General features: G+C 46.0%; 1 protein-coding gene across 1 annotated transcript; it reads left to right on the top strand.

The window, feature by feature from the left end:
- The first annotated feature begins 529 nt into the window (after positions 1-529).
- LOC139374966 (transcription factor HIVEP2-like) lies at positions 530-13558 on the top strand. Its single transcript, XM_071116252.1, has 7 exons — positions 530-669; positions 3570-7600; positions 8301-8476; positions 8718-8893; positions 9088-9186; positions 9328-10166; positions 10396-13558. The coding sequence occupies exons 2-7, from the start codon at positions 3653-3655 to the stop codon at positions 10861-10863; spliced, it is 5706 nt and encodes a 1901-aa protein (XP_070972353.1). The 5' UTR covers positions 530-669; positions 3570-3652; the 3' UTR covers positions 10864-13558.
- The last annotated feature ends 3328 nt before the right edge of the window (positions 13559-16886 follow it).

Genomic DNA, 16886 nt, shown 5'->3' with positions numbered 1-16886 from the left:
TTTTGGCCCAATGAGGAGGGTAAATCCCTAACTATACTTCACTATGAACCCTGATTTTACTTGGGTCTGTCTTCTGTGTATTTGGGTCATCCCAGATTATCAGACTAGTGTAATCAAGGATCCCAGACATTGGTAGAATCCCTTTTGGTGTATAAAGGACCCACACCGGGAAAGTGTAGTTGAATATTCTATTCCCTCCTGGACCCGCTGAGAAATGTAAGTGTCTGCTATGTTTTGAACCTCTAGCTAAGAAAATGTTGCTGTCTGTTGTGTTCAGGTCGCTGGTAAAAGCAGCGTTTTGGTATATGAAGGGTTTAAACATTGTTTTGCCCCCACACTGAGAAAGTGTATCTGTCTGCTTTGTTTTGGACCCACACTAAAAAAAGTGTAAATGCTGTGTTTGAGAAAATGTCTTTAAACGTAGGCTGTTGTATAATCCCTCACAGGGCCCCTTTGCTATTTTTGTGCCTGGGTCTGTCCGCGTCATGCTTGGGTATTTTCTCTGTTGACTAGCTCACATCAATAGATATTTGAACGAATACTCAGTCAGCCTGCAGCAGCGGCAAAAACGTAAGATTTTTGAGATTTTACTCCTCGCTAAATCTGATCATTGTTGTTATTACTATAACCCAGGGATGGAGAATGGACCGCTGGAATTTGCAAAATGAGGTATGTCACATGTGACTGGCGATATGGGACAAGAAGGGAGTATACTAATGTCAGGTTTGTATGAGGATTATATTTGCATGTCTGTCTGTCTGTTGTTTAAGGAGATACTATTTTCTTACCACAGATCTTGTGCTTTAACTGCATATATTCTGAGTAGAAAACAGCCTCATCTTGCATTGGTGTTCAATCTGCATGCCGTGGGCTGTCATGCCATGGGCTTTCTGCCTCAGTCCCTGGCGCTATGTATTTTCCTTATAAGATGTATAGATGAGGGGCTAGTGTTGGCCTACATGGCTGTCATCCCTGTTATGGGATATGTTCTGTATAGCTTGAACGTGATATGATGCAGTGGTATTATAAAGTCGTTTTCAATAACCTACATACAGTATACTTCCCAATGTCTCCATTCAACATGCTTCAGCTGCTGTACCATCCATGTCTTATCAGCATATACGGTCAGATCCATAAATATTGGCATCCTTGATAAAGATTTGAAAAAAAGGCTGTATAAAACTGATAATACAAATACTGAGCTATATTGTATGCTAAAAAAAATGGGGAAATTATATTATGTTAATACAATTGCTCAGAGAAAGATATTTTGTTTAATGAGTAATACATTCAAAGAAGATACTCTAGCACTGACCACTTGCAAGGATAACCACACTGAGTCTTTTTCTAAATGTGTTATGAGATTGGAGAGCACATTGGAAGGGATCTTAGACCATTCATCCATACAGAATCTTTCCAGATCCTTGATATCCTTCGTCTGCATGGATTGCCCAATTCAACTCAAACCACAGGTTTTCAATGTGGTTCAAGTCCAGAGACTGAGATGGTCATTGCAAAATGTTGATTTTGTGGTCAATTAACAATTTCTTTGTGGATTTTGATTAGTGCGTGGGGTTAATGTCTTGCTGGGATCCACTTGCGGCTAAGTGTCAGCCTCCTGGTAGAGACCACCAGGTTTTTGACTAAAATGTCCTGGTACTTGTTAAAGTTCATGATGCCGTTGACCTTAACAAGGGCGCCAAGACCAGTTGAAGCAAAATAGCCCCATAAAAGCAAAGATCCACCGTCATATTTTACTGTAGGTATAAAGTACTTTTCTGCATTTGCTTTCGTTTTTCAATGTCAAACTCACCACTTGTGTGTGTGTGTGTGTGTGTGTGTGGCCAAAGAGCTCTATCTTCATGTCATCTAACCATAGCACCGGTTCCAATCCAAGTGCCAATGCTATTTATCAGGGGCTCCCAAGTGGCGGAGCGGTCTAAAGCACTGCATCTCAGTGCTAGAGGCGTCACTACAGACCCTGGTTTGATTCCAGGCTGTATCACAACCGACTATGATTGGGAGTCCCATACGGCGGCGTTACAAAAAAAAATGTGGTCAGATTAAATCAAAATAGAGCTCTTTGGCTATGCACAGCAGTGGTACAGTAGCATCTTTCTGTGAACAGTTTTGATATACCATGAATGAGATATATTACTGTAACGTGCGACATGACCGTTAGCTTTACCCACATGAGGAATAGATAGACTTAAAAGAGATTGGGAAGTGTACATACTAAAGGGTCTGTTCCCTTCCCTCTCTCTCTCTGTGGTGTAATTCAGAGGCGAGGTATGCATTGTTTCAATGAGGCGGGCTTATCTCCCTGACACCCTGCAATTGTAGTTCCTCCTCTCATTGCTTTAGTTGGGAAGGATGGAAAAATACCCAGCTATGAGGTCAGAACGACCTTGAGGAGAGATAGATCCCCTGTCCCCTCCCTCTCAAGGCTTCTTACAATGTTGTCACCTCTGCCCTGATACCTCTGGAAACCTTCTCTCATAGAATGTTCCAAAAATCCACCTTTTACAGTACACAGAATATACTGGATTCTCCTCTTTGGTGTGTCTGTCGAAGTGAGGAATGCAAAACTCTATCTGATTACTGTAGTCTTTAGTCATATGTCAAGTGGGAGGATAAAGCACTTCCCATTTGAATATTAGTTGGACATACTTGCAGTATAAGCACAGCTTCTTTGATTTAATGCGTGTTTTATCTCTGCATCTTGAGTCACCTTGGATTTGTATCATCCCTGAGAGAGAGAGAGAGAGAGAGAGAGAGAGAGAGAATACTAGGATGGTTGTAAGAAAGAGAGCAGTAGGAAGAAACAAAAAAAGAGGGCGTCACTCATAGAATGTCCTAATTAAGAGTAGCTCAGTGGGTTTGAACCAGATAATCTTACATAACCTTGTTAAAGAGCACACAGCCTTTGATACCGAGAAGATGAAAATGATGTTCCCTCTGAGACGCAGCATATTGTGGAGCCCCATGGTGTAGAGCTGAGGTATGGGACAAGATTACATACCCAACTCCATTGTATTTTGCTGAGGTATGGGACAAGATTACATCTTATTCTACGGGCCCTGGTCAAAAGTAGTGCACTATGTAAGGGATAGGCTGCCATTTGTGATGAAGGCATAGTAATAGCTCCGAGATCCAGATAGCCCCATGGTATGGAACTGAGATATAGGACAGGATAATATACAGTACGCACATCCAATGTCTTTGAGTTTAGAGTCCAAGTGCACACAAATACAGTACGCACACACACACACATTGTGATTGGAGTGCACAATGTGTGTGTGTAATATGAGATACTATGAGGTAACAGGATTTGAAAAAGTCTAGTAAAGAGCCAGATTCTTCTTTCCTGCTGTGAACACTGGTCATTATGTACCAAGTTTATTTGAGGAAGGAACATAAGGTACGTTATTTTTGTAAGTAAGCCATCTTTGCATCTACCGACTCTTGTATTCTGTCTTTGCTAGGGATAATGCTTGGGTGTCCTTGAGGTAATGTTTTGAGGTATGCAATTTCACTGATAATAATTTCAGCTTTCTGATGTCTTTCAGATGACCCTTTATCTCCACATATTACTACATTTACATCACAGACATTATTGTCTGTTGGATATCAACCCTGAAGAGGAACCGTCATGGAGTCACTAGAAGCTACTGTGGAGGTGAAATGCTCTAAAGAGGGTCTGAAAAAGACAGTTACACAGACAGAGTGGGCAGCACCAGAGCCTACAACTGCCCAAACTAAAATGCCCCCTTCGGCTGATTCTGAGGGGGAGGGGTGGCACCAATGCCCACAACCCGAGGAGGACCAGAGTAGAACCACATGTGGTTCAACAGACAAGCCTGACTCAGGGAAACTAAGACAATTAGGGAAATCACCACGCCAATTACAGGATCAAGCCTGCAGTCATCCTCATTACAACGTATTAACATCATATCCACCACTGGGGAGACAGGCAGTTCCCTTTGCTCAACAGAAAACGGCAGATCGCTCGGTTTCTGCACTTCCGCTATCCCATGGCAACTGTGAAGGGCCCTCTCCTCAGAGGAGCGCCCCCAGTTTACCCGCGTCTCTTCAACACTGTTCCCAGTCAGGGATAGAGGAGCTATCCAAGGACGTGTGTAGTAAGCTGGAGCAGAAACAGCAGCAGAGGCCTGGGAAGTATGTTTGTGATTATTGTGGGAGGGCATGTGCCAAACCCAGCGTACTTAAAAAGCATATTCGCTCACATACTGGGGAGCGACCCTACCCCTGCGTTCCCTGCGGCTTCTCTTTCAAAACCAAGAGCAATTTATACAAACACAGAAAATCTCATGCTCACTCTGTAAAAGCTGGGACCGTGCCAATTTCAGAACTGGGTTCTTACAATGCCAACATAGAGGACCGGGGATCTTTAGAAGGAGAAGGAGAGCTATACTCTGACGCTGAGCAGAGCTCTGACACGGATGATGACTATTCATCGTTCTTGGACTCTGTTTCAGTCGAGGAATCAGATAGCACCACTGCTGTGAAAGTACTGAATCTCATTGCCCAGAAACAGGGAGTTACATCAACATTATCTGAGGAGCGTTCAGCCAGGCTCCCAGAGATCAATGGTGCTCAAGCTCCAGCAGTTTCTCAGGTCAGTCGTGCAATTCAATCCAGCGCCATCAAGCAGAGGCTGGCACTCCGGCTCTCAGAGAAAAGGAGCAGTGACACTGACACATCTCTCTCCCTGCCTAGCCAGGGAAGCAAAGGCAGCACAGACTCAGGCTACTTCTCACGCTCTGAGAGCGCAGAACACCAAACCGGTGGTCCTCCCAACACAAACGCCAAGTCCTATCAAGAGATTATGTTTGGGAAGTGTTACAAACCGAACCCGAAACAGGCCATAACTGTTGTGACTTGCACTACAGACTTAATAAGTGATTGCAAGTCTTCAGAGCGAGGTGTTTCACGTGTATTCACACAAGAAAAGGAATCAATGATAGAATCGATCAGAATTAACACACATTCATTTACAAGGAAAGAAATTAAAGAGGCTCAACTAGAGCTCTCCGATTCTGGGCAGCTGGTGCGGAGCAACTCGATGCCCACGTCCTCAGCTGCGTGTCTGGACATGCCACAAGGCCTGCGAGGCAGCCACTCCTTTGATGAGAGGGCGTCCCCTGGAGGTATTAGGAGACTCAGGCGACAGGCTGCCTTTGAACACTCTGCACACGATGGACACACAGAACTTCCTGACCACTACGGAAACATCTCTGATATTTCCAACCTTGGAGTAGAGATGGAATTTGCGACGAGGAAACGACGGAAGGAAAACTGTATCAGGGAGGAGGAGGATATAGCAAGCCAGTATCACACAGACTACGACCACACTGAAGAGACGAGGGACTGTGATTCAAAGCAAGCCTCTCAAGGTGCTCTAACCACGACTCCTTCAGTGAAAGTACATGCCCAAAGCGTGATTACACAGGATAGAGCGCACTGTGATAGACTGGACATGGAAATGTTGGAAGACACCACAGAGAAGAGAGCTTTAGGTAATGTCATCTCTGTGATTCAACACACAAACTCCTTGAGCAGGTCGCACTCGGACGAGTCTTACAACCGCCAGAGACGGGAAAAGCCTTCCTCAATGGAAGTGGTGGAGCAAACCGAAACCCGAGATAAAAGGACTGAGATCATTGCACACCAATTGAGTGACAGTAGATTGTTAGATCAATCATATCAAATGACACCTAAGCTAGTCCGTCAGTCCAACATACAGGTCCCAGAGATCAGGGTGACTGTAGAACCTGACAGTCCAGAGAAAGAGAAAGCAGCGGAGGTGAAACAGGTGAAGGCGAAGGAGCCCGATAGATATGTAGAGGAGTTCCAATGGCCTCAAAGAAGTGAAACCCTGTCTCAGTTCCCCCCAGAAAAACTCCCTCCAAAGAAGAAGAGACTGCGCTTAGCTGACTTGGAGCACTCTTCTGGTGAGTCTAGCTTCGAGTCGGCCTGTACGAGCCTCTCCCGAAGCCCTAGTCAGGATAGCAACCTATCCTACTGCTCCAGCTTCTCGTTTGACCGAGAAGAGAGAGAGCGAGAGTTTATCCCCAAGCCAGCTCCCCTGGCAGCTAGACAGGATGAGTTTGGAAAAGCGTTGGAGTTCTTAGCTGTGCCAGGAAGCGCCCACTCCCTCTCTGTCCTGAACCAGCGTCAACAACATGAAATGAGACGCTCCTCTTCAGAACAGGCACCATGCAACTCTCAGCGCAGAGAGCTCCCAGAGGTCCGAAGCGTATCATTTGACTACGGCAGTCTCTCTCCAATGGCCAAAGTTAGACATGCGGAACTCGGCGCCAGTTACTCAGAACCCAGACGGGGTAACTTGGTAAGACAGGCGTCCTTGAATGTTGACCCTGAATTTACACATCCAGTCCTTCCGCTAAATATTCTTCCTCAGTACCTCAGCAATGCCCTGTCGCTCTCAACCACTTCTCTGCTCTCGCAGTCTCTGCCAATGTTTGCCCCTCAGCCACCACACTCTGGTCTCTTAGTTCCTGTTAGAGTACAGGCTCACATGCCATCTTACAGTAGCATTACATACACCACTGTGTCACAGGTTGTAGAGGATCCATACGAAAACTCTCTCACTTCTCACTTTGCACATTTATCCACAAATTTAGATGCGTTATTAGGACACCCCCGAGGACTGTTGACCAACAACCCAGCCCAGATTCAAGTTCTAGATCTGTCACCAGCTAAGTTTAAGACAGGCATCCCACTAACCCTGACCTCCAGGACTATCTCCACCACCAACTGTGGATCCAGTGGTGGATCCAACAAGCGCATGTTGTCTCCGGCCAGCAGCTTGGACCTGTTCACGGAGGTAAAACAGCAGAAACGTGTCAAAGAGGAGAAAATGTACGGTGAGATAGTGGAGGAGTTGGGTGCTGTGGAGTTAGGGAACTGTAATGTGACCGAAGAGAGCAAGTACAGTTTAAAGACTGAGTTTAAAAGTGACACCAACCAGGGAGCATCACTGTCAGGCCTTTCTTCTATATCCTCTTTGTCTGTGTCATCTTCACGTCATTCTCAAGACGACCGAGCAAGTGAAAGCTTCATCTCACCTCAGCAACAAGGGTCAGAATGTCCTGATTCCCCTATGAACAACTCCCCAACCGAAACACGCCTACATCCACCCTCTCTGATTTCCCTAAATGATTTCAAAGAGTCTGGCATGGACAGCAAGGCACAGATGGAAATTATGGTGCAGGTAGTCAAAGGTCAGGGCATCCTCATCTCTGACGGTGAAAACACCAAACTGATATCTCAGTTTCCAAGTCTTCGCACAATGACAGTTGTGAGTTGGTGCTATCTGAACTACACCAAGCCAAACAGCACTCACAACACTTCTCCTATGTCCTCTGTGTACACTACGTGGTGCGTCAGTTCCCATAACCCCAACCCTCCTAACCTCAACACCAGTGCAACCCTGGCTCTGCTCCACTCCAAACAGAAGACTAACACATGGGTGTACACCATGGCTGCCATGTACCAACCTGGGACTGGGAAACTGGTCTCCTCCTCACTCTTATGGAGGCAGAGGCTTGAGCTGGTGAGAACCTTTATTGTTCATTTTTTATTTAGTCACCCTTACATTTCCATATTGTATGTTTACCATCCTTGACTCAAGTTACATCATAAACTATCTAATATTGTATAATATTGTAACCATATTACATTGTTAATATCCTGTATTACCTAACTCCATTACCTAAACATATCTAAACTGCATGTTAACAGAATGTATATTCTTGACCTCCCGAGTGGTGCAGCGGTCTAAGGTTGCTGCATCACTACAGCCTGGGGTTCGATCCCTGTGTCATTATCGGTCGTGACCGGGAGTCCCATAGCGCAGCGCACAATTGGCCCAGCGCTGTCCGGGTTAGGGGAGGGTTTGGCCCAGCGTCGTCCGGGTTAGGGGAGGGTTTGGCCCAGCGTCGTCCGGGTTAGGGGAGGGTTTGGCCCAGCGTCGTCCGGGTTAGTGGAGGGTTTGGCCCAGCGTCGTCCGGGTTAGGGTAGGGTTTGGCCGGAGGGGCTTTACTTGGCTCACGGTGTTTCCTCCGAAACATTGGTGCGGCTGGCTTCCGGGTTAAGCAAACGATTTGGTGGTTTCTGGGGACGCATTACTCGACCTTCGCCTCTCCCGAGGGAATTGCAGCGACCAGACAAGATCATGGAGAGAAAATGGGGTTACATTTTTTTATTTTTTTAGTCTTCCTTCATATTAATGTTTATTTATCTGGCTCATTTAGCTACAGAGCAAACCGGAGCTCAAAGAGCTGGATGTGATCTCCTGTGGAAGGAAAGTGAAGGATGCCAGCTGCAGGGTAAAAGCAGCGAAGGAGGACTGGAAAGACATGGAGGTCTCCTCGAAACAAACAGCAGCGCCAACACCAACACCAACACAGATCAAAATCTTTGAAGGAGGGTCAGTTATGATACGATCACATGAATCAATAAGCAAGAGAATGTTCATTATAATGTTAGCTTGTAATGTTTTATATAGGGGTAACGCCTGGTGGTACAAAATATTTGTAACTTTATTTATTTAACCCGGTAGTCCTATTGAGGTCAGAAGGGTGTTCTGGAATTAGATGAAATATATGTATTCACTTAACTTAGCTTTTTTTTATAGAACATCACATTAAGGATCGTTTCCCTTCCCTCAGGTTCAAGTCCAATGAGGACTATGTGTACGTGAGGGGCCGAGGCCGGGGGAAGTATATCTGTGAGGAGTGTGGCATCCGCTGTAAGAAACCTAGTATGCTAAAGAAACACATACGCACCCACACTGACGTCAGACCCTACGTTTGCAGGGTCTGCAACTTCGCTTTCAAAACGAAAGGTGTGTATCCCGTCTTTTTATTCCATTGAAATGAATGAAACAAGAGGTATAAAAGCACTTTGTGACAACTGATGATTTAATTGATTTGATTGATTGATGACAATAGGAACATTTATTTCCAAAATGTACAATTTAATGGAAATGAATGTAGTAAGCTCAACAAGATGAATCTTTAAATGTTTGTTGTCCTACAGGAAACCTGACCAAGCATATGAAGTCAAAGGCTCACATGAAGAAGTGTCTTGAGCTTGGTGTGTCAGTCACAGTGGATGATACAGAGACACAGGAATCTGGTAAAATATTGACCAATGACCAGTATACTATACTTCACTCCCTAATATGAATTATTCAGATATGTAACACTGAGTTAATGACAGAAAGGAATTTGATATTATATTTGTCTTTATTTTTTCCTGTTCTTTCAAACAATACAGATGACATCCAGCAAGACTCGAAGACTGGGGTCTTGAGCTCAGCCAAACACCAGTTCTCGGACGCAGACGACTCCGATGAAGAGATAGATGACATCGACGAAGATGACGATGATGATTACGACAGTGGCTCCACTCCAAAAATCCACTCCCGGAGCACCAGCCCTCAGCCCTGTGACATAGCCTCTCCGTCGGTCACCGCTACCACCATCACCCAGGTTGTGTCGTCGGCTCTCCATGGCTGTACCCTCAGTACCTTCCGTTCTCTCCCCAGCTGCCTCACCAACTTCATCGTGCCTCCACCGTGCCATCCCCACACCTCCATCTCAGGCAAGAGGACGGGGTCAGACCGGAGGACTGTCTTGGCCTCCAGCCTGGACAAGGAGCAGAGTGAGAGAGAGAGGCTTGTGGAGGAGGACTGTAGCCTGGCCATGCTGTCTCCTGACCAGGGTTGTCTGTTCACCGGTCTGCTGTCCACTGGCTGGGAGTCCCCTCTGAGGGAACCGTCCCCCTCCCAGCTCCGCTACCCATCACCCCGTAGAGACCTCTCCCCCCGGGGTCGCTTCTCACCTCGATGGGACACTTCCCAGCTGAGGCCCAGCTCCCCCAACCTCACCCCCATCCAGCACCTCTCCCCGGCCTGCATGGAGAGGCCCCTGTCCCCAGGCGGAGTGGACCTGCCTGGGAGGAGGGAGCCATCGGCCCGGGGCAGACAGAGGGTGGTGCTGAGGGCTGTGTCTCCACGTAGAGGGGGGTCGCAACACAGAGGGTCTGGCGATAAAACCAAGCGACAAGCCAAGGCTGAACTTGTCCACAAGGGAGGATCCATTGAAATGGATTTGGTATGTAATATAGTTGTATACACTATATTATACACACATGTTTAGATTGACTAGTATGCTTGTCCATGCAAAACTAGTTGCACTGACTTCATTTCAACCATCTTTGTCAGCTGGGTTGTTAGTATTCTTGATATAAAACCTTTATTCATTTTTTTTCCCACCCCTGGAGTCCCTGCATTAAACTGTAGAAAACTGTCTTCTGGTAGTCACTATAACTTGTTGTTTTTAGGATCAGAGGAGAAGCACACTCCCCAAACTGCCTGGTCCCTACATCTCCAGTTGTACCCATCATAACGTCCTCAGCCACCTTCCCCTACACTCTCAGCAGCAGGCTCGAACTCTACTCCCCATGGTCCCTATCGGGGGGATCCAGGTACTGCGCACTTTGCCCTCCTGCAGCTCTGACCGGACCCATCTGTCAGCCCTGTCCCATCAGAAGACTGAGCTCCACCAGGACAGCAATAAGGAGGGATCTGTCTGTGTGGCGGGCTTCGGTGCAGAGGACTCAGTAGCCCAGCAGCAGGAGAAGGAGTGGGAAAAGGAGAGGCCGTCCCCCCACCAGACACCCTGGGACTCTGAGGAGGAGAAAGATCCTGTCTCTGTCCTCACGGTCAGGGACCCTAAGCAGGAAGAGGGTCTTCAGACCTGCACCAAGGCCATCGCCTCCCTCAGGATCACTTCTGAGGAGCATCTATAGACTGGGGTTGCATAGGGCTCTGGCCAAAAGTAATGCACTCTATAGGGAATAGGGTACCATTTGGGACATACGCTACATGACCAGAAGTATGTGGACACCTGCTCGTCTAACATCTCATTCTAAAATCATGAACATTAATATGGAGTTGGTCCCCCCATTGCTGCTATAACAGCCTCCACTGGAATTGCTTCCATTCAGCCACAAGATCATTAGTGAGGTTGGGCACTGATTTTGGGTGAATGGGCCTGGCTCGCAGTTGGTGTTCCAATTCATCCCAAAGGTGTTCAATAGGGTTGAGGTCAGGGCTCTGTGCAGGCCAGTCAAGTTCTTCCACACCGATCTCGACAAACCATTTCTGTATGGACCTCGCTTTGTGCACGGGGGCATTGTCATGCTGAAACAGTAAAGAGCCTTCCCCAAACTGTTTCTACAATGTTGGAAGCACAGAATCGTCTAGAATGTCATTGTATGCTGTAGCGTTAAGATTCCCCTTCACTGGAACTAAGGGGCCCTTCCTGAACCATGCAATACAGTTGGCACTATGCATTGGGGCAGGTAGCGTTCTCCTGGCATCCACCAACCCTAGATTTATCCTTCGGACTGCCAGATGATAAAGCGTGATTCTTCACTCTGGAGAAGGTGTTTCCACTGCTCCAGCTGACGCTTGGCATTGTGCATGGTGATCTTAGGCTTGTGTACAGCTGTTCGGCCATGGAAACCCATTTCATGAAGCTCCCGACGAACAGTTCTTGTGCTGACGTTGCTTCCAGAGGCAGTTTGGAACTCGGTAGTGAGTGTTGCAACCGAGGACAGACGATTTTTACGCACTTCAGCACTCGGCGGTCCAGTTCTGTGAGCTTGTGTGGCCTACCACTTCGCGGTTGGGCTGTTGTTGCTCCTAGACATTTCCACTTCACAATAACAGCACTTACAGTTGACCGGGGCAGCTCTAGCAGGGCAGAAATGTGATGAACTGACTTGTTGGAAAGGTGGCATCCTATGGCGATACCATGTTGAAAGTCACTGAGCTCTTTAGTAAGGCCATTCCACTGCCAATGTTTGTCTATGGAGATTGCTCGATTGTATACACCTGTCAGCAACGGGTATGGTTGAAATAGCCGAATCCACTAATTTGAAGGGGTGTCCACATACTTTTGTATATATAGTGTACATTGGAGCTTCCTCCAGGAGCAGCTGAGCCTCTCATCAATCGCCCAGTCCCCAGCTTGCCTGGTCCTAGATCTGTTTATGCTGTCTTGCCAACTTCTATGGTCACATAGGAGTTGGCAAGACAGCACAAGAAGATCTGGCACCAGAATACATCCACAGTCCCTCTCAATCTCATTCCTCTAGACAGACAGACAGACAGACATACATACAAGATGACTTCATCCAGTCCCTTTTGGTTGGGTGTTGGAGGCTCTCTCAGTCGGTTCAGGTTTCTGCATGCTAGTAGTGTAAAGGCCAGTCATCTAACACGCCCCTCCCCTCCTGTCTCCCTCCCACAGACTATATCTATATCTGAGCGAAGAACAAACCTTGAAATACAGGAACAACACAAGACTTCATGCTCTCTATGAATTTCTCTATGAATTAAGAGTTTTTGAACATTTAGGTCAGCAGAATCCTCATAGCGAAGGACAAGCAAGAAGTCAGTTGAAGCGGTGGACACAGGTGCAAAACATGGTGTTAAAGTAAATGCTTATATATTAGTTAAGCTTGCATACACTTGCACACAAACATAATTATTGATGTTGATTATACTCCATAACCCACTCTTAACACATACAGTATGTGCATACACATGTATATGTAGACATGTATACGTGGACAAGCATTTCGCTACACCTGCAATAACATCTGCTAAATATGTGTATGTGACCAATAACATTTGATTTGATTTGACAACTTTGAAAATAGGCTGTTATTGTATTCATATCGAGTGATGATAGTTAAGGGTTTGATTATTGAAAACATTGGAGAGGGAGTAACAACAGAAGTATCTGAAATATGAAAGTATTTGCAAATTGAGTCTGACCAAATTTTGCATAGACTTGCTTCTTGTCCAGTTTGGTGCTTTTGATTGAACAGCAAAGGTCTGTCTGTGCCTTTTCTTTGCTTTCTACCTATGTTTTGAACGAGCATATTAAGCAAGGGAAAAGTGAATATCATTTTTAAGGAACTTTTAATCAGAATTGTCTGACGTGACAGTGTTATTTATTATCAATGAATATTGCACTAAAACATATCTTTTACTTTGTGGAATGAAATTGCTGATTTGTGCCGCTATGTTTAATGTAAATGTATCCATTTGAAATGTTTTATGTTGCAGAGTCTCAATGTTGTGTTTTTATCTTTATGCTATTGCACAAATAGAGAAGTGAATATTATGTATACTGTGAGATGTCTTTATATATTAGAAAAGTACTCTCTTGTTGACGATGGAAAATATTTGACTACTATTTATATGCTGTATATTATCTCCACTTATGCAACAGTGTGTCCCACTGACCGAAGCGTATGACATCCTTATGATGTCATGTCATTGCTTTATAACTTATGGCTTTGAATCAAAAACTTGTTTTTGTTATTCTGGCCACTGAACCTTTATGAATTGAAATAAGCACTTTCCTCCTAACTTTGATAACTGACTGAGGTGGTGAGTGAGGAGAAATAAAAACAATCATGTGAGCTATTGTGAGTTCAAACATTCCACTTATTTTAAGTGATCCTTACCTGCAGTGCCTTCAGAAAGTATTCACACCCCTTGACTTTTTCCACATTTTGTTGTGTTACAGCCTGAATGTATTACATTTAGATGTTGTGTCACTGGCCTACACCCAATACCCCATAATGTCAAAAAGGAATTATGTTTTTTGAAATGTTTACAAATTAATTTAAAATGAAAAGCTGAAATGAGTCTTGAGTCAATAAGTATTCAACCCCTTTGTTATGGCAAGCCTAAGTATGTTCAGGAGTACAAAATGTGCTTAACAAGTCACATAATAAGTTGCATGGACTCTGTCAGCAATAATAGTGTTTAACATGATTTTTGAATGACTACCTCATCTCTGTAGCCCACACATACAATTATCTGTACCCTCAATTATTTTGTCCCTCAGTCGAGCAGTGAATTTCAAACACAGATTCAACCACAAAGACCAGGGAGGTTTTCCGATGCCTTGCAAAGAAGAGCACCTATTGGTAGATGGGTTAAAAAATTAAAAAATCAGACATTGAATATCTATTTGAGCATGGTGAAGTTATTAATTACACTTTGGATGGTGTATCAATACACCCAGTCACTACAAAGATACAGGTGTACATCCTAACTCAGTTGCCGTGGTAGGAAACCGCTCAGGGATTCACCATGAGGCCAATGGTGACTTTAAAACAGTTACAGAGTTTAATGGCTGTGATAGGAGAAAACTGTGGATGGATCAACAATATTGTATTTACTCCACAATACTAACCTAAATGACAGAGTAAAAAGAAGGATGCCTGTATGGAATATACATATTTCAAAACATGCATCATGTTTGCAATGTGGAAATAATGTAAAACTGCAAAAAATATGGCAAAGAAATGTACTTTATATCCTGAATACGTTATGTTTGGGGCAAATCCAACACAACACATCACTGAGTACCACTTCATATTTTCAAGCATGGTGGTGGCTACATCATGTTATGGGTATGCTTGTTATTGGCAAGGGAGTTTTTTGGGGATAAAAAGAAATGGAATTGAGCTAAGCACAGGCAAGATCCAGAGGAAAACCTGGTTCAGTCTCCTTTCTAACAGACACTGGGAGACAAATTCCCCTTTCATCAGGACAATAACCTAAAACACGAGGAGAAATATAACCTGGAGTTGCTGTCATGTATTGTCATGTTGTGTGTTTCTGTCCTTTCCCTTCACCCTGTCTCCCTCTGCTGGTCGTTGTTAGGTTACCTTTTCTCCCCCTCTTTCCCCCAGCTGTGCCTTGTCTCCTCCTAACTACCCATTCACCCCGTTTCCCACCTGTTCCCTTTTTCCCTCTGATTAGGTCCCTATATCTCTCTCTGTTTTTGTTCCTGTCCTTGTCGGATTCTTGTTTGTTGTGTTTCATGCCTGAACCAGACTGTCGTCATGTTTGCTGTAACCTTGTCTTGTCCTGTCGGAATCTGCCGGTCCGTCTGAGCCTACCTATGTTTGGTAATTAAAGAAGCTCTGTTTAAGTTAATTCGCTTTTGGGTCCTCATTCACGCACCGTAACAGAAGAATCCGACCAAGAATGGACCCAGCGACTTCGGATCCTCTCCACTCAGCCGTCGAGATCCAGGGAGCGATGCTAGGCAGACACGAGCAGGAATTGTCTGCTGCTCGACATGCCGTTGAGACCCTGGCCACCCAAGTCTCCAACCTCACAGAACAGGTTCACCATCTCCGCCTCGATCCACCGGCCACTTCCAGGGCTTTCGAATCTCCGGAGCCCAGAATCAATAACCCGCCGTGTTACTCTGGGGAGCCCACTGAATGCCGCTCGTTCCTCACCCAGTGTGATATTGTGTTTTCTCTCCAGCCCAACACTTACTCCAGGAGCACTGCTCGTGTCGCCTACGTCATATCTCTCCTTATTGGACGGGCTCGTGAGTGGGGCACGGCAATCTGGGAGGCAAGGGCTGAGTGTACTAACCAGTATCAGGACTTTAAGGAGGAGATGATACGGGTTTTTGATCGATCTGTTTTTGGGGAGGAGGCTTCCAGGGTCCTGTCTTCCCTATGTCAAGGTAATCGATCCATAACAGACTACTCTATTGAGTTTCGCACTCTTGCTGCCTCCAGTGGCTGGAACGAGCCGGCTTTGCTCGCTCGTTTTCTGGAGGGTCTCCGCGCAGAGGTAAAGGATGAGATTCTCTCCCGGGAGGTTCCTTCCAGCGTGGATTCCTTGATTGAACTCGCTATTCGCATTGAGCGACGGGTTGATCTTCGTCACCGAGCTCGTGGAAAGGAGCTCGCGTTCTCCGTTGCCCCCCTCTCCGCATCACTACCATCTTCCTCTGCCGGCTCGGGAGCTGAGCCTATGCAGCTGGGAGGTATCCGCATCTCGACTAAGGAGAGGGAACGGAGAATCACCAACCGCCTCTGTCTCTATTGCGGTTCTGCTGGTCATTTTGTCACTTCATGTCCAGTAAAAGCCAGAGCTCATCAGTAAGCGGAGGGCTACTGGTGAGCGCTACTACTCCTGTCTCTCCTTCAAGATCCTGCACTACCTTGTCGGTCCATCTACGCTGGACCGGTTCGTCAGCTTCCTGCAGTGCCTTAATAGACTCTGGGGCGGAGGGCTGTTTTATGGACGAGACCTGGGCTCGGGAACATGACATTCCTCTCAGACAGTTAAGGGAGTCCACGGCCTTGTTCGCCCTGGATGGTAGTCCTCTCCCCAGGATTCAGCGTGAGACGCTACCTTTAACCCTCACTGTTTCTGGTAATCATAGCGAAACCATTTCTTTTTTGATTTTTCGTTCACCTTTTACACCTGTTGTTTTGGGCCATCCCTGGCTAGTTTGTCATAATCCTTCCATTAATTGGTCTAGTAATTCTATCCTCTCCTGGAACGTCTCTTGTCATGTGAAATGTTTAATGTCTGCTATCCCTCCTGTTTCCTCTGTCTCTTCTTCACAGGAGGAGCCTGGTGATTTGACAGGGGTGCCGGAGGAATATCACGATCTGCGCACGGTGTTCAGTCGGTCCAGGGCCACCTCTCTTCCTCCACACCGGTCGTATGATTGTAGTATTGATCTCCTTCCGGGAACCACTCCCCCCCGGGGTAGACTATACTCTCTGTCGGCTCCCGAACGTAAGGCTCTCGAGGATTATTTGTCTGTAGCTCTTGACGCCGGTACCATAGTCCCCTCCTCCTCTCCCGCCGGAGCGGGGTTTTTTTTTGTCAAGAAGAAGGACGGGTCTCTGCGCCCCTGCATAGATTATCGAGGGCTGAATGACATAACAGTTAAGAATCGTTATCCGCTTCCTCTTATGTC

Source organism: Oncorhynchus clarkii, chromosome 19 (genome assembly GCF_045791955.1).
Source record: "Oncorhynchus clarkii lewisi isolate Uvic-CL-2024 chromosome 19, UVic_Ocla_1.0, whole genome shotgun sequence".
NCBI classification, from domain to species: domain Eukaryota; kingdom Metazoa; phylum Chordata; class Actinopteri; order Salmoniformes; family Salmonidae; genus Oncorhynchus; species Oncorhynchus clarkii.
This window is presented reverse-complemented; position numbering and strand designations above follow the sequence as displayed.

Coding starts and splice junctions, on each gene's coding strand:
- LOC139374966 (XM_071116252.1), top strand. CDS start 3,653: ATGGAGTCACTAGAAGCTACTGTGGAGGTGAAATGCTCTAAAGAGGGT. Junction 8,477..8,717: donor ATCAAAATCTTTGAAGGAGG/GTCAGTTATGAT, acceptor CCCTTCCCTCAG/GTTCAAGTCCAATGAGGACT. Junction 10,167..10,395: donor GATCCATTGAAATGGATTTG/GTATGTAATATA, acceptor TGTTGTTTTTAG/GATCAGAGGAGAAGCACACT.